The sequence below is a fragment of the Peromyscus californicus genome, unplaced genomic scaffold (assembly GCF_007827085.1).
Source record: "Peromyscus californicus insignis strain IS unplaced genomic scaffold, ASM782708v3 Scaffold_12__1_contigs__length_115047231, whole genome shotgun sequence".
NCBI lineage: Eukaryota > Metazoa > Chordata > Mammalia > Rodentia > Cricetidae > Peromyscus > Peromyscus californicus.
This window is the reverse complement of record NW_026294413.1, coordinates 77,969,778-77,993,819: the sequence shown is the minus strand read 5'-3', so window position 1 is coordinate 77,993,819 and position 24,042 is coordinate 77,969,778. Positions and strand designations below refer to the sequence as shown.

The following is a 24,042-nucleotide window of genomic DNA, read 5'->3' as shown; positions in this document are numbered from 1 at the left end:
TATACTAGATATAAATCTAGACATTCAACAACATTCTGATTCACTCTTAGAACAGAATTCAGATATATGTTATGATATGTTCTATTTAAAAGCAGTATACTAAGCGAAATAAAACCAGCTGTAAAAGTACAAATATATAATTCCCTTTATGCCAAGTGCCTAAAACAGTCAAACTGATTAAGGAAAAATATATATATACACAAACAGAATGGTGGTGGCCAAGGCTGAGAGGGGATGGGTAGTGTTAAGCTGCATGGTTTCAGCATGCGAGGACGATTAGAAATGGGCAGCAGTGATGGTTGCACAATATACTGTACTTAATGCCACTGAATGTCAGCTTCAAGTGGTTAAGGGACACACACAATAAAATGTGAAAGGAAAATAGAGACATTTTTGGTGGGCAATAGGACCTCATACACGCAGGGCAAGAGCTCTGCCACTGAGCTACACCTGCAGTCCTATAGGCTTGTAAAAACCTGCATCATTTGAAGGTGTAAACCAGAAAATCTCTGCTTTCACAGTAGAGTGCTTCAGACTTCAAGAGGAAAACAAATATCAAGCCAAAAGAACAATCTCTCTAATAAATCAAAAGATTATATTACCAGGATAGGCAGTGAGGGAACCAATGTGGAAGGAATCCCTTAAACAAAAAATGACACAGGGCCAGCAAGACAGCTCGGGGTAAAGGATCCAGCACCAGGCCTAAGCGCCTGAGTTCAGTCCCTGGAACCACACAGTGGGAAGAGAGGGCTGACTCCAGTAAGTCGTCTTCTGACCTCCACAAGGGAGTGGCATGCCACCCCCTCACCACCCTTTACATTACAAATAATGTAATATAAAAATTAATATATTGACTTCATAAAGAATAAGCGTGTTAAGCATAAAAACTTAATTTTGACTAAAAAAACAAAAACAAAAAACCTGGCACGATGGTGCACACCTTTAGTCCCAGCACTTGGGAGGCAGAGGCAGACAAATCTCTCAAATTTGAGTACAGCCTAATCTACATAGTGAACTCTAGACCACCAGGGACTACACAGTGAGAGATCCTATCTCTGTAATAATAATAATAACAATAATATTTACATGTCATTTTATATATTATATATTGTTATTATTATATTACCATGAAGACAGTGTAATTCAAAGTAGATTTTATGAGGCTGGGAGACAGCTCAGTTAGTAAAATACCTCCCACACAAACATGAGAACCTGAGTTTAGATCCTCAGCATCGAGTAAGAAGCCAGGCTGGAGGCAGCCCCTGCAAGCCCAGAGCTGGAGAGGCAGCGGCATCCTGCCTCAGAGTGAACTGCAAGGGGTCAGTAAGAGACTCCATCTCAGAACTAAAGGGGAAGGTGACAGAGGAAGCCGCTTGATGTCAGCCTCTGGCCTCCCTGCCAGTGAGGCGCACACACAAGTAAGTAACTCAGTTGTGAGTTTAGGTTTATGAGAGGTAAATATTGACTGTTATATAAAACAGGATCAAATGATAACTGGATGAACAGTTGCTCTTTTTGAAAATCCGTCAAGAGTGAAGACAGCGGGGACAGTTCTTACAGAATGACACGGTTTCACAGCGCAGTCTCTTCGCCCACACTGGTTGATGTCATTCCAGAAAGGACAGGGCTTCTTCAAGTTTACCTGTAAAAGGACAGGAAGTCACAAAACTATAAAGCCCTGAGAGTATAATCGACTACTGGGGTCACGAACCGAGGCTGTGGCAATGGCTTATCCCAGGTTACACTCACTGGCTCTCCCATGACTTGTCAAGTTTCACTGACTGCAAATGTGTAGCTGGTGTAAACTGGTAAGCCTGGTTAGAGAGACAGACTACCAAACAGACCCTGTGCGGATGGCAGCTGAGCTGGGAGTCAGGGCTCAAACCTGCACCACTCAGCTCCCATTTAAGCCCATTACAGGGAGGAACTGTGGACCAGGTTTTTGAAGCTCTTTCAGCATGTTCTCATGGTCAGATACTGTGTTTAGTAAGTCCAAAATGTCTCCTCTCAAAAAAAAAAAACCATCTTAACTGGAGCCCATCTGATGGCTGACAAAACAACATTTTGAGAACAATACAGCAATTTCTATTTTAACTGCAATTTAACCAGTTCGTTTCATTTCTAACTCTAGAAATTATTGAAGTTAAAAATATCAGGGGGGGAAAAAAAGAAAGAAAAAGAGCCAGGCAGTGGTGGCACCTTTCATCCCAGCACTGGGGAGGCAGAGCCAGGCGGATCTCTATGAGTTAGAGACCAGCCTGGTCTACAGAGCGAGTTCCAGGACAGGCACCAAAGCTACAGAGAGAAACCCTGTCGGGGGATGGGGGTGGGGGTGGGGGTGGCAGTAGTATCAGGGCTGCAGAGAGTTCAGCTGGCAAGGGGCACAAGGGCATGAGTTTACTTCCCAGAAGCCACGTACAAAGAAAGCAAGCTTGGTGGCAATGCTTGCAATCCCAGAGCCAGGAGTCAGAGACAGGATTACAGAAGGCAACCATCGCAGCCTGTCAGAGCTCAGGGCAGGAAGAAACTACGGCTAGAAAAGACACCTGGACTGTACCTGAGAACAACATCCATGGCTGTCCTCAGGTCTACACACACACACACACACACACACACACACACACACACACACACACACACACACACAGTCCAATGGGTGGTTTCTCAACAGTCACTTGTGAACCAAGTTTTCCTACTAAACTTTGTGGACATTTTAAGAGTCAGGTGGCCCAGCCAGTGAAGATGCCACATAAGCTGGGCTGGAGCCCACATAAAGGTCAAAGGCGAGAAGCAGCTCCACAGGCACACCTTGGCATGTACACATGCATGCACGCACGCACCACATTTTTGTTTTGTTTTGTTTTGTTTTTCGAGACAGAGTTTCTCTATGTAGCCGTAACTGTCCTGGAATGTGCTCTGTAGGCCAGGCTGGTCTCAAACTCATAGAGATCCGCCTGCCTCTGTATGGTGATATTTTATTTGTACTGAAATGTGATTTTATTTGTATGTTAATGAATAAAGTTGCCTGGGGGTCAGAGCTATTAGCAAGCCGTAGCGAAAGCTGGGCGTTGGTGGCACACACCTTTAATCCCAGCACTTGGTAGGCAGAGCTAGGTAGATCTCTGTGTATAAAAGGATACAGCCAGCATGGAGACACACGCCTTTAATCTCAATACCAACCATAGAAGACCTGGAGGTCTGTACAGAAAGGGAGTGACAAGGCAGTCATGTGGTTGGGTTTACAACCAATGAGAAGGCAGAACAGAAAGTCTTTATAAAGACAGACACACACAGGAAGTAGGTCTCTTTTGGAGAGGTAGGACCACCGTGAGAGGAAGGGTAAGGTTTTTAGCTCTTAGCTCTGACCTCTTGGCTTTCTTCTTTGCATTGGTTCTGTGTTTCTTATTGAATAAGACAGTTACTTCTACACCTCTGCCTCCTGAGTGCTGAGATTAAAGGCATGCACCATCACGTCTGGCTCACTAAATTTTCTTTAATTTTTTTAAACTTTGTAAACATTTAAATAATTACTAATTTCAATAACAGTACCAAAGTTTAGTCATCTAAGAAAATGTAATCATCCATTACAGCATACTTACATAAAAAAATTGAAAATATCAGGGCTGGAGAGATGGCTCAGCAGTTAAGAGCACTGGCTGCTCTTCCAGAGGTCCTGAGTTCAATTCCCAGCAACCACATGGTGGCTCACAATCATCTATAATGAGATCTGGTGCCCTCTTCTGGCATGCAGGCAGAACACTGTATACATTATAAGTAAATAAATCAGTAAAATAAAAATTGAAAATACCTTGTAATATCTAAAGTAGTCACTTTCAAGAAGTTTTTGTAGTCTTGGGAAAAGTCTGTAGTTATTAAATTTATCGATGGTCTCAACATCACAGGTACAATCATCCAGGTAACCACTAACCTGTTACAAAGAAAATGAAATATTAGATTTAAATGTCCCAGATACCACACACACGATTCTTTTCTCCTGTAGTTTTTTTGTTTTGTTTTGTTTTTAAAAAAAGCCTGCTACTCAGCAACCTTTCTTCCCACCCTGTCTTGGCTCTCTAAGCTAGAGAATGACAGTAACACTGTGATACTGTTGTTCTTGCATCTCTAGAGCAACACAGTGGCACTTCTACAGGGTCAGCTGAGCTCAGATGTACACAGGCCTGGACCCCTCCCAGCCACCTTGTGGCCCTACCTCCAGGACCCAACTGACCTGACCAAAGGTTGGCACTGAGATGAAGAGGGAGCGGTGTGTCTCCCTGTGACCGGACCAACGAACAAGGAAACTCAAATCCTATTTCCTATTCCACCAGGGGGGCTGGTGAGCACACGCATGCAGGCAGAACCAGATGCTACGGACTCTAGAGACCGTCTCCCACAGGCACCTGGCTATCACTGAGTTCTCCTGGGACTTGCTTTGTCTCTCATTTTCAGAGGCTATGGAGCTTGGTGAATGTATAAAGAGAAGTAATATCAACTAACAAAACTCATCGTAAGACACTAACAACCCCAACTATTGGGCCACAGCAGATTTCCTAGCAACCACAATCTTTTGATCTTTGTGCTATTTCAGTGTCATTCTGATTTGGAATGATGCTCAGAACTTACTTGCCCTAGCAACACTGGGGTAATAAACAGACAACAAATGCTTAGCACTGATGTCCTGACCCTGCCTCCTAGATCAAACTAATAAGTTTCTACATCAGGATATAAAGAGAAGTTATAATCAGCCAATGTTACTGGCTGTGAAACTGAAAGTTCTGGGCATTTATTTGTAGCTAAGCAAACACCTAATAAAAGTAATGTAACATTAAGTAACAAGTACATAACGTTTCAAAAAAAAAAAATAGAAAAAGAAAACGCATCATCCTACAGAAAAGAGAAGCCTGCAGTACTTTGGTGTGGTATGTTTGCACTGTGAACTACATTGAAAATAAGGAAGTGTACTGGCCTCTCACTGAGGAGCTACCGACAGCTCCTACGGGAAAGTTTTCTTTAGGGATGTGGTCCCTGGTAGGCGGACCATGCTCCGTGGGCAGCCCCACACCCATACATACAGCAGCACAAACTGACCTCAGAGACTAGTTTAAAAAAAGAACATCCAAGCCGGGCAGTGGTGGCGCACGCCTTTAATCCCAGCACTCGGGAGGCAGAGCCAGGCGGATCTCTGTGAGTTCAAGGCCAGCCTGGTCTCCAAAGCGAGTTCCAGGAAAGGCGCAAAGCTACACAGAGAAACCCTGTCTCGAAAAAACCAAAAAAAAAAAAAAAAAAAAAAAGAACATCCATGTTGGGGTAGTTGGGGTGCACACCTTTCATCCTAGCACTTGGGAGGCAGAGGAAGGCAGATCTCTGTGAGTTCAAGACCAGCCCGGTCTACAGAGTGAGTTCCAGGACAGTCGGGGCTTCACAGAGAAACCCTGTCTGGAAAAACAACAAAACAAAAAAGAATGTGTACTTCTTTTCCCGAGGACTCAAGTTTGGTATTGGCTCCCAATACCCCTATCAAGTGGCTCATACCACCTGCAACTCCAGCTCTAGTGGCTCCAATGCCTTTTCGTGACCTCCCTGTGCATGGCACTCACATGCACACACCCCACACAGACATACACATACACATAATTAAAGATATCTTTTAAGAGCCAGGCGTGGTGGCACATGCCTTTAATCCCAGAACTCAGGAGGCAGATCCCTGTGTGTTTAAGGTCAGACTGGCCTACAAAGCAAATGCCAGGGCAGCCAGGACTGTTATACAAAGAAAACATGTCTCTGTGTAACCAAATATATATATTTGGTTTTTCATATACATATAATATACAGATATATTAAAAATAAGAAAGCAAGATTTAAAATACCGAATTAATACTTTACCCTTGGACTATGTGAAATCCTATACTATCTTAATTTAAGAACACTGAAACTCAGTAACAGAAACTTTTCACCTGAAACCAAGAATACGGTAACAGCAATGTCCCAAACTAACACTTTTTACTGATTTAGTTTCTAGAGATCTGATCCACGTACTCTGCCATGTCTCTTTTCATCCCTTTTGAATCTGTAAGGACAGAAACCACCTACTACTTCTCACCTCTGATTCGAACTGTTCAAAAGAATGACACTGAAATAGCACAAAGATCAAACAGAGACCAGCAGACCAGAGACAGCGCGTCACAAAAGGAAAAGCAGAAAAGCCTGAGCTTGACGCCAAACGCCCCAGGAGCCCATTGCTTAGGTGGAAATGAACTTGCAGGCCCGGCTAAGCAAGGCTAAGCACGGTCACTTTGGGGATGCTCTTATGTCGTCTTCTACCACTGCGGGGTCAACTGTCTCTCCTGGGCGCTTCCAGAACATTCCATATAGTACTGCCGTATGAGAATACCTCACTTTCCTGACTGTATCTATCTTATCAACGAGAGTATAAAATCCTTGAGGCAAAATGATGTTTGTTCACCTTTGTGACCCAGGCTGTAGCACTATGCTTCTAAAAATGACACAGCAGACCTCAGCGATCACTCACAAGTGGGCTGGTGAATGAATGAGGGCTTCCCACTCTTTCTCCTGAGACACAAACCATCGTCTCCACACCTGCTTGGTGTCCCAAGCTCAAGAGCACATCTGGCAGTAGCATGCTCACAAGGCAAGGACACAGGCCACGAGGCAACCTTCTGTGCCCCACATTCGGTCTACCCACACGTCACTCTATAGTGCACCAGAGGAAGCTCCAAGCCAGGAAGGAACACAAGATCCCCCAGAGCAGAGGTGGCACACAGCCAGGAGACTACAGAGGGAGGGACAGGAGGATCACACGTGGGAGACTTTTAAACCTTCTGCCCTTTACCCTTTATGTGGAATAGGCCGTATTCTTCACCATAACCACAGGCAGCAGGGTGACTAAAGACACAAAATAAAAATGACAGGGTTTCAATAGAGGCGAAGAGCTCAGGCTCAGTGAAGACAGAGACACTTGGAAATCCACCAGCCAAGAGGCAAGGTAGAACTCTATCCTTGGAAGAAGTCTGGCAGGTGTGATGCCAGCCTAGTTCTAGAAACTAGAATAGGCACGTTACCAAATCAGTCACAAGGAAGGCTATGGCAGAAATGGGACCAACAGTACCCACAGACTCTTAGAAACAAAAGAAAATCCTAGGACGAGAAACAGGTGCTAGCTGTAACAAGCTCGGCCCGATGCTATGCTTCAGAACATGCTCCTGCTGCTCAAGTAACCACTACACTATCCCCCACTGCAAAGCACAACCCTGCATGTCACGGGAATCTAAACTTTAAAAAAAGCACCGTCTCCCTCCCAAAGCGGTGACCACCTATTGAAATTTGAAGTGCATCCCCCTAGAATCCAAGTGATAAGCAGCTTGGGGTAGGAGCCCAACTAATAATTGAACGTAAAAAGGCCCACACTGAAGGACAGTAGGTATTGGAAGATATTTGATTACACTGTGTAAAGATATGTCACTCTGATTTATTTAATAAAAAGCTGCATGGCCAATAGCTAGGCAGGATTTCCAGGCACAGAGAGGACGCTGGGAAGCAGGGAGGAGACAAAGGAGACTTGGAGGAAGCAGGAAAGCAGGATGGACAGTATGTAGATGAGGTAAATGAGCCTCAGGGCAGCACATAGATTAACAGAAATGGGTTATTTAAGTTAGAAGAGCTAGCTAAAAACAAGCCTAAGCTATTGGCTGAGCTTTCATAATAAGTCTCCATGTCGTGATTTGGGAGCTAGCTGGCAGGTTAGAGAAACACTTGCTACATGTAGGTAGACAGAAGGACCTATGTAGCCTAGCACATAGCCACACCCAGTTTAAAGACCTAGTCTGTGAGAGTTGCAAAGCCTCTTGAGGTGCCCATGGCAAGCTCCCAAAGAGCAGACCCTCCACAGCCACCAAGCTCTACAATTAGGCCTATTTAGATTTAAAATCCATCTCTGTCACTGTGTTTTCTATAAAATAATAATTTCCATCTCACGGATTTGGTATCAGGATAATAAAGAAAATAAATGCCTAAAAAAAAATGTTAAATCTCACTATTAACCCAGCTCTGCTTAAATGCTCTACTACTCTCCAAAGCAGCCCACATTTCCTTAATGAAGAGGAAAATACAGGCCTAGTTTGCAGTCAAAGTTTCTAATACTGGACTATTCCAGTAGTCCCACTGGAATAAGGGACCAGATCACAGAAAACTAGCATGAGGCAGAGGGTGGAGCACTCAGGTACTTTCTCCACTGACTACAGCTGATTTAGTCAAATGCAATAGGCAAGAAAAGATATTTAATCACAAATATATATATAAACACAACCTGCTGAGTCCATCTTTGTGAATGGTATGTAAATGGTTTCAAGGCTGGCCACTCTGTGTTGGACAACAGTGAGTGCTTATTCTTGAAGGGAGAGGTATTTATTTTTTAATTCACAATAAAAGACAAAACAAACCAAAACAACAAAAACAATAACAAAAACCCTTCTAGTTGTCTTATGTACAATACTAAGAAAGTCTAGCCTAATCATAGATCAACATTTTATTCAGATTCAAAGTACTATAGGACTGTATTTCTCATATTTGTTTTTTATGAAAATCTTTTTTCCAAGTGTCAATTAAGAAAAAGAAAGGCCGGGCGGTGGTGGCTTTAATGCCAGCACTTGGGAGGCAGAGGCAGGTGGATCTTTGTGAGTTCGAGGCCAGCCTGGTCTACAGAGCGAGATCCAGGAAAGGCACAAAACTACACAGAGAAACCCTGTCTCGAAAAACAAAAACAAAAACAAAGAACAAGACAGAGAAAAAAAAAAACCTAAAATTATCAGTATTCTCAGATCTTATGCAGTATACACAAAACTTAAGAACGCCACAAAAAAAAGAAAAAAGCTCGAATTATTAAATAAAGTCCAGGATACAAAAATTAAATCAGTTGTGTTTCTAGGAACTAATGAAAAAAAAAAACTGCCAGGAAAAAAAAAAATCAAGAAAACAATCCCATTACAATAGCATTAAACAAATAAAGTACTTAGGAAGACATGCAGCCAAGGTGGTTCCTGGTGAGCAGGTATTGAAACAGGAAGGTTGCTTACACACCACTGCTGGGCGTAAACCGCCAGGCATGATGGAACCCAGGGTGGATGCTCCTCAAGAAACCAAAAACAGCTCTCATTGATCTAGCAATCCGACTTCTGGGTACACATGCAAAAGAAAACCACTGGCTCAAAGAAACATCTGCACACCCATGCTCCTTGCATCACACAATATCCAAGACACAAAAGCTGCTAAGTATCTGACCAGAATAAACAGTGTAGCCGTGCGGTGGTGGTGCACACCTTTAGTCCCAGCACTCCGGAGGCAGAGGCAGGTGGGTCTCCACGAGTTTGAGGCCAGCCTGGTCTACAGAGCAAGTTCCGGGACAGCCAGGGCTGTTACACAGAGTAGATAATGTCACACACACACACACACACACACACACACACACACACAATGACTACTATTCTGTCCTTTGTGGCAACCGGATGAATCTTGAAGATATTGTGCTAAGCAAAATAAGCTAGCTATAAAATGGTACTTCGTGGCCTCCCTCACTTGTGAGATCTAAGAAAGTCAAAGTCAAGCATCAAGGGTAGAAGTGGGAGACGTGGGAAAACACAGAGTCAGTCAGTCCTGGGGTCTGAATGAACACCATAGTGACCAGTTAATAATAGTGTATATCTGCTAAGAGAGTAGATCTTAAGAATTCTCATCATACATGCAGCTAACTGTGTGATAATGGATATGATAATTAGCTTGATGATACTCTCCCAGTGTATACGTGTATCAAGACATCTCCTAGAATATGCCCTTTGTCTCTCAATAAATAAATGTGCGCATTCAAAATGTACTTTATTTGGTCAAAGAACTAGGAGTACTTAATTTTATTGTTTTGTGACAAGAAAGAAAAGAAGAACGTGAGGGGATGGAAAGATGGCTCAACCATTAAGAGCACTGCTGCTCTATCATGAGACCCAGAGTTCGGATCCCAGGACACACTGGTTTGAGAGGCAGCTCACCAACACCTGTAACTCCAGCACAAGGAACCCAATGCCCTCCTCTGGTGTTCAGGGCCCCTGCACAGCACACACTCACACATATACACATACACACACAGAGACAGAGAGAGATTTTTAAAAGAACACAAACTTTTAAAATAAATCTTATTGCATATTTTAAAATATACAGCATGATATTATGCTATATATAGGAAAATAGTTACGATAACAGGTCGAATTAACATATCCACCTCTTCACGTAATTACCCACCTCCCCCATGACAAGAACAGTTGTAACATACTCATTTAACAAAACCCCTGAATACACTCCTAACCACACTTTAAATCTCTAAATGCCCAACCAAGATAAACAGGCAACAGAAAATGCCACATACACACAATGAGATATTACTCAGCTTTAAAAGGAGATCCTGCCATTTAACCTGGGCAGCCCTGAAGGACATGCTAAGTGAATTAATGCAAAGGAAGATAGACAGACTTGCATGGTCTCACATGTGGAATATATGACAGGAGAGAGAAAGAGACTGATGGGGAGAGGAAGAACTGGGATGGTGTAAACCAAGGGATACGACATACTAAAAATCCGATACCTGGGGCCGGGCATTGGTGGTGCAAGCCTTTAATCCCAGCACTTGGGAGGCAGAGCCAGGTGGATCTCTGTGAGTTCGAGGCCAGCCTGGTCTATAGAGCAAGATCCAAAACAGATATCAAAACTACATGGAGAAACCCTGTCTCGAAAAAACAAAAGCAAACAAACAAACAAAAAAATTAGTATTACTAATTACTATTTTCATGGGATAATAAAAAAGCAAGTGGTTGTATGTAAGAAAGATTTACAAGTCCCAAACAATCATTTTGAGTAATGAGCAGAAACAATAAAACACTACTTTGAAAAGAGTTTACAAGGGTTGGAGAAATGCCTCAGAAGTTGCTCTTGCGGAGTCCCTGTGTTCAGTTCCCAGCATCCACATGGATTACAACCATCTAACTCCAGTTCCAGGGGACCCAACACCCTCTTCTGACTTCCAGTGGCTCCTGGCACTCACATGGTGTACATGTATAATGCAGGTAAAACACTCAAATACATAAAATAAAATAAAGCTAAAATTTTTTTTAAAGAATTTACAACATGCTGGATGGTGTTAGCCTTTAATCCAACACTGGTGGCAGAAACAGGAAGATCTCTGTGAGTTCGAGGCCAGTCTTGTCTACAGAGTAAGTTCCAGGACAGCCAAGACTACACAATGAAACCCTATCTGTGAAAGGAAAAAAAAATTTACAACATACAGCGAAAACCATTTTAACAGGACTTGAAACCAACAGATATATGTAGTAAATGACCAAGCCCAAAGACATCAGAGCCATCAACCCATCCTAAAGCCCAATCTCAACAAACAATGTGAACAGCTGGCTAAACTAAATGATATTTTACATTATACACTGGGGTAGTTTGAATGATTGGCCCCCATAAGCTCATACGGAGTGGCACTATTAGAAGGTGTGGCTTTGCTGGAGTAGGTGTGGCCTTGATGGAGGAAGTGTGTCACTGTAGAGGAGGGCTTGGAGGTCTCATATATGATCAAGCCATGGTCAGTGTCCAAGCTCACTTCCTGTTGCCTGTGGATCAAGATGCAGGATTCTTAGCTCCTTCTCCAGCACCATGTCTATCTGCGTGCCACCATGTCCCACCACGATGCTAATGGACTAAAACTCTGAAACTGCAAGCCACCCAATTAAATGTTTTCTTTTTTTAAGAGTTGCCATGCCAGGCAGTAGTGAAGCATTCCTTTAATTCCAGCACTCAGGCAGGTGGATCTCTGTGAGTTCGAGGCCAACTTGGGCTACAGGGTGAGTTCCAGGAGAGACCCTTGGGGGAGAGGGGGGGTTTGCCATGGTCATGGTGTCTCTTCACAGCAATAGAGACTCTAAGACATGCTGAAACTCCCTAATATTTGCTGAGCACCAATCAAATACCAGGGGTTTTTTTGTTGTTGTTGTTGTTTTAAAGAATGCACACGTTTAATCTCAGCACTCGGGAGGCAGAGCCAGGCAGATCTCTGGTGAGTTCGAGGCCAGCCTGGTCTACAGAGCAAGATCCAGGACAGGCATCAAAGCTACACAGAGAAACCCTGTCTCGAAAAACCAAAAAAAAAAAAAAAAAGAATGCAGCCTCTCTGGACTCAAGGCTCTAGGGACCGACCCCCTTTCCCTTTGCCCAGGGCATTTATTATTCCCAATATTTACAGTTTAGTCAGTTGATTTCCATATTCTCAAAACAACCTGAAAGGAGCTCCCAAAGATACAATTCCAAATGCAAATTCCTCGATAGGTTTGCTGGGTTTCCTGGACCAGGTTTTGCATAGGAGACTCTGAGACAAGATTCACACGGGACAAACTAAAGCAAACACCAGGCTTGAAAAACATTTTCCAGCTCCATTTCGATCTCTCAACACTTGTTGGTCAGTGTCCTGTGAATGCTTATCAAAGTTAATCTTATTGCTTGCAGAACTCTGTACATTTTACTGCAATGACTTTCTAAAGCTACCTACTGCTCTGACTCACCAGAGAGCCTGTGACTGAAACACAACTACAGACCTGATACTCACGCAACAGCGAGAGGCAGGGTGGCAATGTGGCAACCCTAGGCAGAAGTGGTAAGAGAGATTGACAGCAGGAAGGAAGGGGAAAAAAACCTAAGACCATTTTGATTATCTTTTTCAAGACAGGATTTCTCTGCGTAGTTTTGGTGCCTGTCCTGGATCTTGCTCTGTAGACCAGGCTGGCCTCGAACTCACAAAGATACTCCTGGCTCTGCCTCCCGAGTGCTGGGATTAAAGGCATGCATCACCGCCACCCGGCTCCATTTTGACTATTTCTGCAGTTAACCAGGTTATATTTGGAGGTAGCCCAGGCTGCCCCAAGTTGCCCCAGGCTGGGTGTAGATATTACCTACAAGCCCCACTGAACCAAGCTAATTTACTATTATTCAGTTGACTCTGAAGAGAAAAACCAGAAACTCTCCTTTGAAAGAAAGTGACTTTAAACAGATTTTTTTTTTTTATTAGGGAGTATTTAAATCTGAGATTACTGGGGGCTGAAGAGATAGCTCAGTGGTTAAGAGCAAGTGCTGCTCTTCCATAGGACCCAAGTTCTATTCCCGGAACCCATACAGTGGCTCACACTCTAGTTCCATGGAATCCAACATCCTCTTCCGGCCTACTCTGGCACTGCATGCATGTGGTGCACATACAGGCAGGCAAACACACATATATAAGTTAAATAAAAATAAATTTTTTTAAAGATTTATTTTTTTATTATGTATACAGCATGTACAACTGCAGGCCAGAAGAGGGCACCAGATTTCATTACAGATGGTTGTGAGCCACCATGCGGGTGCTGGGAATTGAACTCAGGACCTCTGGAAGAGCAGTCAGTGCTCTTATCCTCTGAGCCATCTCTCCGGCCCATAAATCTTAAAAATAAATAAGAGCCAGGCATCGTGACCCTCACTTTAATCCCAGCACTTTGGAGGCAAAGGTAGCCAGATCTCTTGTGAGTTTGAAGCCAGCCTGGTCTACATATTGATTTCCAGGACAGCCAGGGATATGTCAAGAGACCTTGGCTCAAAATAAGCAAGCAAATAAATAAAAAATAAATCTGAAAATATTGTACCAATAACCAAAAAAAATTTAATTACTATCCAAGAAAAAAATGCAAAAATAGTTAAAAGTTCCTCAAGGATTTTTAAGGAGATCTCTAAAAACATTGAGTGTGGAACGGAAGTTGAAGAGTCAAATAGTATTTTCATACCATTATCCAGAACATACTTGAAAGTGTAACACCTAGTATCTTTTCTCAGCACTGATAGTTCAAAGTTGCTTGTTTCTGTCTTAAGCATTTAGAGATTGAAACTTTGTATATCTGCCATTTGTGATCAAAGGAACTTGCCCCCAAACAACTGTCCTCCCAAATTACTCAAAACATTAAAATCCAAAATTTAAAGTGGAGAAAGAGATAACTCTTCCTCCAAACAGCAAATGTTGATACCAGCATTATAGTATCATACTCTACATACAGGTTATTTCTGGTCATACCTGGTTAAGACCCACGAATGATTTGGCTGTTTATCTCTCCATTTTTTATGAATATAATTTCAGAGATCGAAGGCCACCAAAAAAAAAAAAAGTGGCTTTAAAAAGAGTAACGAGAGCCAGTGAGATGGGTCAGTGGGTTAAAAGTCATTTGCTGCCAAGCCTGAGGGCCTGAGGTAGATCCCACGTGGTGGATGGAGAGAAAGATTCCTGCAAGCTGTCCTCTGACTACAAGCACTCCTTGTGCTATGCGTACACCCACGCGTACAGTGCACATACACATAAAATAAGTAAGCCAATATTTTAAACATTGTAAAGAACAGTAACGAACCAAGAGGAGGAGGAAAGATAGCAGGACAGCAAGAAGTGTGGTTGTGAACACCTGTATAGCAATACAATTTACATATCAAGTAACTCAATAATAGAATGATCTGATACTGTTTTAAACAGAAGAAAGGCAGGGGACCACTAATACTCAAGAGTTCTTCCAGACTTTACAAGAACTCAGAGACTAACACATCGACTGATTCCAGGTTCTGGATGTTTCCAAGCTATCTGTTGACATTCTCAGAAGACTGCAAAATGAAATTCAGAGTTATTTCAATGCGTCTAACCTAAACGGCCTCATACAAAATTAACAGGCTACAATACGATTTAAAAAAAAAAAAAAAGTCTTTCAATGTTTTGCTCACAGAACCCACATCTCCTACAGAAATAATCACAGCTCATAATCCAACTGAAGCCGGGGCCTGCCTAGGATTCAAACCGTTAAGGGAGTGTCAGGATGCGAGGACAAGCTTCAGGAAGAAGAAAGTGCACCATACACAGGCCGAGGAGTCAAAGGACAACAAGGGCCGCAAAGACACCAGGCAGTTGGACCAGGGCATCCAAGAACCACGGAAGGTCATTCAACCTCTTGACAACGACAGCTAGAGTTGGAGAACAGCCGGTCCCCGAGTCGGTCCCGAACAGGAAAGCTGGGGATGCTCGGGACACAGCGCGCACGAGGTGCCCAGGTACCGGGTCTACGCCAGAACCCCCGGTCTTGTGAACTCGACTCCGCGACGAAGAGCGGCCACTGCAGGATGCAGGAACACTGTGTGACAGGCTGTCCAGGCGCCCGCGCCCATCGCAGGGTCCCGAGGCCCGGGGCCCGGGGCCCGGGGCGACCGGGAACGCCGTCCGGGCCGCGCACCGGGATCGCCCGCGCTCGGAGATGCGCAGCCCATGGGCCGGCCGCGCGCGCCTCACCTGGCAGAAGCAGCGCTGCGCCGCCGTCTCCTCGCCGTGGCCCGAGCACAGTAGCCACAGGGCGCCCAGGAGGCCGACGAGCAAGCCCCAGCCGCAGCCCATCGCCGACCGCCGCCCTCCGCCCGCGCCGACGTCCCCGGCTCCCGGGCGCAGGCCGCGCGCTTGCAGAAAAACCCCGCGCCAGGCCCCGCCCCGCCGCCGCGCCCCGCCCAGGCCCCGCCCCAGCCCCTTGCTCCCCCCCCGCCCCTGCGGACGTGCGGCTGCGCGCGAGCCTGGGGCGGGTACCTTTCGGCTCGCCCGGCTCACGCAGCCTCCTACGGTCCACCTGGCCGGCAAGCTTCCTTCCGGGGTCCTTCCGGGGTCGAAGCCTCCCCGGAGCCATAGCTCCCGGCTTTCACTGTCCTGCCCGCCCCGCCCCCGAGCTCAAACCGACTCAGCCCCAACTCCCTAGGAGGAAATCGAGCCTGGGTTACGTGTCCGCCGTGCTGTGGCCGCCTAAAGCCAAAAGGATGTTCATCTTGGGGAGCACAGCCGCACAAACGACTCAGAATTCCCTAGTGGCTGTGCCAACTAGAAAGGGAACAGGTGAAATTGGTTTCCAAACGGGTTGCGCGTCGCGGTTTACGCCCATAATAATCCCAACACTCCAGAGGCTGCGGCAGGAGGATTGCTCAGTTTCGAAGATAGCTTGAGCTACATACTTCCGGTACTGCCTAGCTAGAGTTAGGCCTTATTGTAAATGAATAATTAAATAAATGATAAAGAAATGTTTTTTTATTAAACCAGTATAGGGAAGATGTTAGCTCAACGTGTACTCAAATTTCAATTTTATTTATAAAATAATGTGTTTTCTGCGAAGTAGGCGCATTTCACATCCAGAGCAAGGTGAAGACCACCCTTTCTCTCTTTTCATAAATGGATGTTAACTAGTGTTAACAAGTTGGGGCTATGTAGCAAGGCCTTGACTTTAAAAGAATTGAGGGAAATAATTACGTCGAATTTAGAAAATAGTAGCGATTCCTCAAGAAACTAAACATGGAATTTCGAACGTGATCATTTCCATAAATACCCTACTTCTGTGTATACATTCGAGTGAGTTGAAAGTTATATACTGCAGAAATATCTGCACTCTTCACGTTCAACATTTGTAGGAAACCTTTGATAACATTTTCGTATTTCTACACTGAATTGCAAACTCTTGAAACCCCTTAAGCGTGGCTCCTGTCTCAAACATACCATAGACTCCCAGAGTCTTTTCTGTTTTGGATGTCTAGCTTTCTTATGACCAAGTACTCAGCCGTCAAAAATGAGAGGGCAAGAAAAGAATACTAAATAAGTAAAGTTCCAAGTTTTTGGAAGCAAGCATGATGCAGCTCAAGATCTTAGACTGATGCAAGAACCTGTAAGCCCTTCTTCAATATGCCTTCCTGGGCAATCATTCCGAGTGTGTGAAGGCCCATGAAATAACTAATTAGTCATTCAATAAAATTTCACAAAGGCCACAGGATACAAAGTTCAGTCTTTGATTCTGAAACCCAGCCTCCCTGATCTGTTACAGCTTTGTTCAACAACATTAAATTTTGGGGAGATGAACAGGATCACAACTTTGTTATTCTATTACTACAACAACATCACGACAGACTTCATGCACTCAGCATTTCTTGTTTTGTTTTTAAGGCACACAGCATTTCTCGACAGATCCTGATTGCTATGTAAATAACAGCTATTATTGTTTTAATGAGCAAAGCAGGAAGTGGCTTGAGCCAGTTTTTCAAAATGGGATATGAAGGAGTCTACAGGAATCTCCGCGCCGAAACCATTTCCAGCACTAACCAGACAAGAAAGAAAAAGGTCAAAGGGAACGATATAGTCAAGGAAGAATCACTAAGCAAAACCTTAAGGGCTTGGGGCCTCATGATTAGACTCGTGTATCTAATCTTTACTGAACACCAATGTCAGATTGTCAGACCTTTCTTGCCATGGGACTAGAACAACCTGAGGTGGGAAGGCATGGCTACTCAAACTGTCTTTCCATTCAGTTCCTGAACAAGCAAGCTATGTGTTATAGTCACTTCTTAATTTCCCATTCCTGTCTCAACCTCCACTCTATCTGGTTTCCAGGTTACCAGTCCTGCTATGCCTCTTCAAGTGACATTATCACTAAACCCGACGACCATTTTCCAGGAAATATATGCTGCATTTGGCCAGTGTTGATTCCTCTGTCTTCAAATTCAATGTACTATGTAGGAAACACTTCAGGTTCTCTTTATGACCGCCTCCCCTTTTGTCTGTCTCACCACATAGCTCAGGCTAGACTCTAACGCACCATCTTCCTGCCCCAGCCTTCCAAGTGCTAGGATTACAGACCATCACACCCTTGTCTTATATCTTCCTGATACTATTTATGCTCTTCATGATCTTTCCCACAGTCCACCTTTAAGATGTGACCACTCCTTAGGATTCCATCTATCCTTTAGTATCAATTCACTATCTTCAAGAAAATTGCTTAGTCCCAGAAGTTTAAATATTTTCTCTACACTCAAGACTCCCAAGTATGCTGGGCGGTGGTTGCCCACGCCTTTAATTCCAGCACTCGGGAGGCAGAGGCAGGAGGATCTCTGTGAGTTCGAGGCCAGCCTGGGCTACAGAGTGAGTTCCAGGACAGGCGCCAAACCTACACAGAGAAACACTGTCTCAAAAAAAAAAAAAAGACTCCCAAGTATATATTTCTAGTTCAGCTCTGGCCCTTGAGCGTCACAGTTCAACTGTCTATTGGACAGGTACACCTGCTTTTCTGAGAGACGGTTGGTCACACCGTCTGTGGCTAGGCATCTGGAAATCAGGAAGATGCCTTGGGTTGTTAATGTTGTTGTTGTTTTGTTTTGTTTTCTGTTCTCCTTGACATCCCACAACCTTCTGATGCCCCGACAGTCTGCCCTTTACATACATCTTCAATGTTTCTTCTCCATCTTTGTGAAGTAGAACTGAACTCTGGCCCCTATTCTTTCTCACTTACTTTATTTCCTCATTCCCCTAACTAATCAGCTAGCCCCGCCAAAAAAAAAAAAAAAAATCCTCCACCCAAGGCCAGTTTCTCAAATATGTAAATCTGATCAGATTACAAAGTTCCAATGCTCCCAGCTGTTTGAAAAGTTAAGCTCCTAACATGATGTTCAAGGTCCCATGTGCTCTGGCCCGCATACTCCAGCTTTAAATCCAGCCTTTCTGTCTTTAAAATGATGGGTTGTTAACCACCACCACCCCAGTACCCTGTTTCAGGTTCCACATCTTTGCTCACTCGAAATGAGTTTCCAGACTTGACATTTTTTTCTTCTTGTCCTATGCTTCCGTAATTGTACTTGCCATATGGAATGAAATAAACCTGCTTATGTATAGGTTTTCTGCATTCATCACAAGGTAGAGACCTTGACTTGATATTTTTAGCTTCGCCAGTAGAGTATGTGTTTCACAAGATGACTCCTGGGTAGATTGATGAATGTACAAGTAAATTAACCAATTAACAAATCTAAAAGGGTAATGACAGCTTAAGGTGTCACAGGACAATGTGTTGTTTAAAAAAAAAACAAATTAGAGCAAATGCTGTAAGCTTAGAGGACAAGCAGCCAATTGCAGCCCATTAGAAGACAGTAATAATTTTGGGTGAGGGTGAGAACACAATAACATTAGAATTGGAAAAAATTTAAAGGAGGTATGGTTGTAGGGGAAATGATGGCAAACTAGGGCTCCAACCACCAGTTGATTCAGTGTGTGGAGCTATCCGAGTTCATTCAGAGACCATGTCAAAGCCAGGCCTGTCAGTCAAGAGTGACTACAAACTCCGAGCCTCAGGATGACTCAGGGAAAGAGGACAAGCCCCGAACCAAACCAATGGATTTTGTGGAGACACTGTTAAACCTCCATCCAGAACACCTGCACTGTTCAGAGACCACATACTCACTTCCCATTCCCCTCATCCTACCCACCCCTTTATTCTGTTCTGGAGCCAGCCCCGACTGTAGAGTGACACCCTGCCTCAAAACAACCAGAAGAAAACTAAACACATAACAGAAATAAAAATCTTCAAACTTGGAAGCCCAAGAGAGAGTTTAACAGGTAAGAGTGCATACTGATCTTGCAGAGGACCCACATTTGGCTCTGAGCACCCTCATCCATTGGCTCATAACTGCCTGCAACTCCACTCCAAATATGTAAATCTGATTGCACAACAGCTTTAAAGTTAGCGATGCTCCCAGCTGTTTGAAAGTTCCAGACTCTCAACACAACAAAGTTCCCAAAGACCTGGCCCCGCCTACTCCAGCTTCATTTCTAACACCTCTCTGTTTAAAATGAGGGATTTCTAACAATTATCCCATTTAAAAAGTGGAGGGGGCTTCACATATTAAGAAAAAACATTTAAGAAGTGATATAAAGCTGGGAGGCCATGGTGCACTCCTTTAGTCCCAGCACTCGGGAGGCAGAGCCAGGCAGATCTCTGTGAGTTTGAGGCCAGCCTGGTCTACAGAGCAAGATCCAGGACAGGCACCAAAACAATACAGAGAAACTCTGTCTCAAAAACCAAAAAAAAAAAAAAAAACAAGAAGTGATATAAAAGGACAGAGTAAATGAAATGGGAGGGCCATCGAGATGGGTAAAGGCTCCTCCCACCAAACTTGAAGACCTGAGTTGAGTGCCCAGGACCTGCATGACAAACCAACTGAACACCACACACATATACACTCACACACAAAGTAAATAAAATACAATTTTCCAAAAGAGAAACGAAGCCAGGCGTTGGCAGTTCACGCCTTTAATCTCAGCAGAGGCAAATGGAATCTCCGAGTTCAAGGCAGCCTGGTCTACAGAGTGAGTTCCAGGACAGCCAGGGCCACACAGAGAAACCCTGTCCTGAGAAACCAGGAGGGGGAGGGGGATGAAAAACTTAAAGGATTAAAGAACAGAATCTAACCACCAAGTGAAAATATGAAGACAGGGAAAATGATCCTAGAACCAATCAACAAGAAGAGCCAAATGAGAAGACGGATGATGAGCACCGGACTCGGGGTCCCCTGAGTGCCCAGCATCGGGATTGGGAAATGTCTCGACCAGACACAAAGGTTTAGAGTGAAAGACCAGAAACCTGCTTCCTTATAAAGAACCAACACTCTAGAAGCCACAGGACAGTGAACCAGGACCTTCAAAATCTTAAGAGAATTATATACCCAAACAGACTGTTAATCATAGTTGAAGGGAGATTTAAGCTGTAAGGTATTTTTAGGTCAGGCATGGCAGGCAGGCAGGCATGCTGTTGTAGTTCTCCGGGAGACTGAGATAGAAAGTTTGAGGCCATCCAGCTGCACCTGCCTTCCATTCCCGACAAAACAATATTTTAGGCCTGGTGTCGTGGTGTATACCAGGAACCCTGTAAGTGAGGCGGCTAAAGGATTGCAGAAAGTTCCAGGCCAACCTACACTATGTGTCAAGACCATGCCTGGCTCTTTTCCACTTGAATCTTTCTAGTGCTGTTACAGATTATCTGTATATAATACTTCACTGAAAACAAGAACTACGGCTGTACCACCACTCTTCCTACGATTCGTCTTGTCTGATTAAAATCAAGATGTTTCTCAGAAACCTAGGAACTTTGTTTACATCCCCACATAACATCTTATTGTTTAGCTACAGACACATCTGATTAAGCGCATTTTGGTAGGTATTTGGAGTCCATATGTGGGATGAAAAGTTCTAAACACTTGAGAGTGTACGGGCCATGGCACATGCCTATAGTCCTGGCTAGTATCAGATAACTCAGGGGGCTGAAGTAAGAGGAATTATTTGAGTCCATGAGTCTAAGACGAGCTACATCCAAAGGAAAAACAAAACTAAACCTTGGGGGTCATATGTGATACGTGAGCAAAAGGAGTTGCTACTTGCCTATCTGGTACTATTTGCCAATTTCTCTCATTAAAAAAAAAAAAAAAAAAAAAAAAAAAAAGCAGTACCTGACACTGTGTAACAATTTACTCCCAGACTTGGTGGCTTTAAATCACAAACATTTCATCTCACAGTTTTGCTGGGCCAGCAACCAGGAGCAGATGATTGAGCTGAGCTATGTGACTCAGTCTCACGGTGTTGCAATCAAGACTAAACTTGCATTCATTTGAGGTCATCCTAGGGTTGGACATCTTCAGCCAATACAACAACTCACTGGCGTGACTGTTGGCAGGAGGCCTTGGTTCCCCGGTGACTATTCTTTCCATGTGGGACTTTCTGCTGATGTATCCTCATGGTACGGCAGCTGGCTTTCCCCAGAGGGAGTGATCCAAGGAGAGTAAAAAGGAAGCCTCAGTTTATAATGACCCAGTCTCAGCAGGTGTATGCCACGCCCGCTTTCATCATCAGGAGGAAGTCACTAGTCTGGGGAAGAGGAATTATGTATGCTCCATTTCCTAAAGTGGTAAGTGTCAAAGCTGTGCACACATTTTAAAATTACTGTACCCGTCAGTACTAAATTCTAAGAGTGTAGATTAGAAGACTATGTGTGGTTTATGAGGGTTTAAATCTATTACTTCATCTAAAACATTTTTTTAAAGATTTATTCATTTATTATGTATACAGCATGTATGACTGCAGGCCAGAAGAGGGCACCACATCTCATTACAGATGGTTGTGAGCCACCATGTGGTTGCTGGGAATTGAACTCAGGACCCCTGGAAGAGCAGTCAGTGCTCTTAGCCTCTGAGCCATCTCTCCAGCCCCTTAAAACATTTTTTACTTAGCATTTTTGTGTATGTGTGTGGGTGTTTTGCTGCATGTAAATCTGTGCACTGTGTGCATGTGTGCAGTACCCATGGGGGCAAGCAGAGAGTATCGCATCCCCTGGGACTGGAATACACATGGTTGTAAGCCGCTATGGGACGGCTGAGAATCGAACCCCGATCCCTGGCAAAAGCAGCCGGTACTCTTACCCATTGGGCCATTTCTTTAGTCCTCTGTTGTACCACTTTCAGTGACTCTCAAATAAACTAAAACTATCCTATATTTTCATATCTCTTCTATTTTACTCTGATATTTAAACTTCTTTGAGTATTGGTGACATTTCTTAGACTATTTTTGAGATTTATTCTTCTAATCGTGTGTGTGTGTGTGTGTGTGTGTGTGTGTGTGTGTGTGTGTGTGTGTGTACTCACATGTGTGCACATGCATGAGTGTAGTTGCCTGTGGAGGCCAGAGGAGGACACCAGATGCCCTGGAGCTGGAGTTACAGGATGTTGTGAGCCACAGATGTGGATACTGGGAAGCAAACTTGGGTTTGCTCCTAAGTTCCTAAGACGGCAAAACTGTGGGATGAAATGTTTGTGGTTCAAAGTACAGTACATACTTCTGAGTCATTTCTCCAGTATCTAGATTTTTTTGTTGTTGTTAAATATTTCTGCTTAGCTGTTACAGTGCTTGGCATATTCATTTACATATTTTCTCTGTATAAGTTATACATCAATTCATTTAAGGGATTACTGTGGGAAGTTGGAATTTTGCCAAGGTAAGAAAAAAAGAATCAGGAGTTGAAAGGTTAAGGAAAGTGATGTTAAAATTATATCCTAACTTATGCTCATATTTTTTTTAAACTCAGAGAATAAACTTGTACTGTATCTTATGTGTGTGGACGTTTTGTCTGCCTGTATGTCTGTGTACCACTAGCATGCCTGGTGCCCATCGAAGCCAGAAAGGGTCATTGGATGGAACTAGAATTATGGAGATGGTTGTGGGCCACAATCTGGGGGCTTGGAATTGAACCCAGGTCCTCTGGAAGTAGCCAGTTCTCTTAACCACTGAGCTATCTGTCCAGTCTCTGTGTGTGTATATTTTTGTTGAACTATGCCGAATTATTCTGCCTTTTATACTCTTGTCTTTTCTTCTTGATGTTCGAGTTGACACAGATTGGTATGTACCTCCTCATTTGATCAGAATAGTTGTAACGGGGTGGGAAAAAGGACAACCCATGCCTAAGTTATCTTTGTTTAGTGTCTACTTCAAGACCCATATTTAGAAAAAATACAACAGAACACTTAACAGAATAGCCACATCATCTTATCCTAATACATTTGGAGGCCTCTGTCACTTTGGACATTAATTCATATAACTCTATATGTATTTGTAAAGCATATTCATTTATTTTTAGGGTGCTGGGGGTTAAATCCAGCTGTAAGCTAGACAAGTGGTCTATCAATGTTATACTCCTGGCCTAAGAACAATGTCAAAGAACACAATTACCATATGCCCCATGTTGGATTAACATCTTTAGTTATGTTTATTTACAGTCTATTTACAGTCATGACAACCTTTTAAAGTATGCACAATTATGCTGATTTTACAAAGGTATCACCACGCCCCACCGCAGAAAACTGAGATGGTCCTAGCAGACTACAAAGTTCCTACCTCAGTCACTGCAGAAACTTCATCTTGTGTCCCTCATCTCTAGCCCACCTTCTTCCAATCCTGCTGCCCTCCTTTCACTGCTAGAAGTGAGCCAAGCTCTTTACCTCAGGACCTTGCATTTGCTGTTTACTCAGTTCAGAAGGTTCCCCAGTCAGTGGCATGGTGGGCACCTTCTGATCTTAGATGTGTTCAAAATTCATTCTCCTCCTTATCCC

General features: G+C 43.8%; 1 protein-coding gene across 1 annotated transcript in view; it reads right to left on the bottom strand.

Annotated features, from left to right (window-relative positions):
• Positions 1 to 15,558, bottom strand: part of Ero1a (endoplasmic reticulum oxidoreductase 1 alpha) — a 40,824-nt gene extending 25,266 nt beyond the window's left edge. Inside the window, exons 1-3 of the mRNA XM_052733468.1 lie at positions 15,395 to 15,558; positions 3,809 to 3,928; positions 1,559 to 1,642 (exon numbers count right to left, since the gene is read on the bottom strand). Of these exons, the coding sequence (XP_052589428.1) occupies positions 1,559 to 1,642; positions 3,809 to 3,928; positions 15,395 to 15,496 (306 nt within the window). The 5' untranslated portion in view covers positions 15,497 to 15,558. The remainder of the gene's footprint in view (positions 1 to 1,558; positions 1,643 to 3,808; positions 3,929 to 15,394) is intronic.
• Positions 15,559 to 24,042: the final 8,484 nt, after the last annotated feature.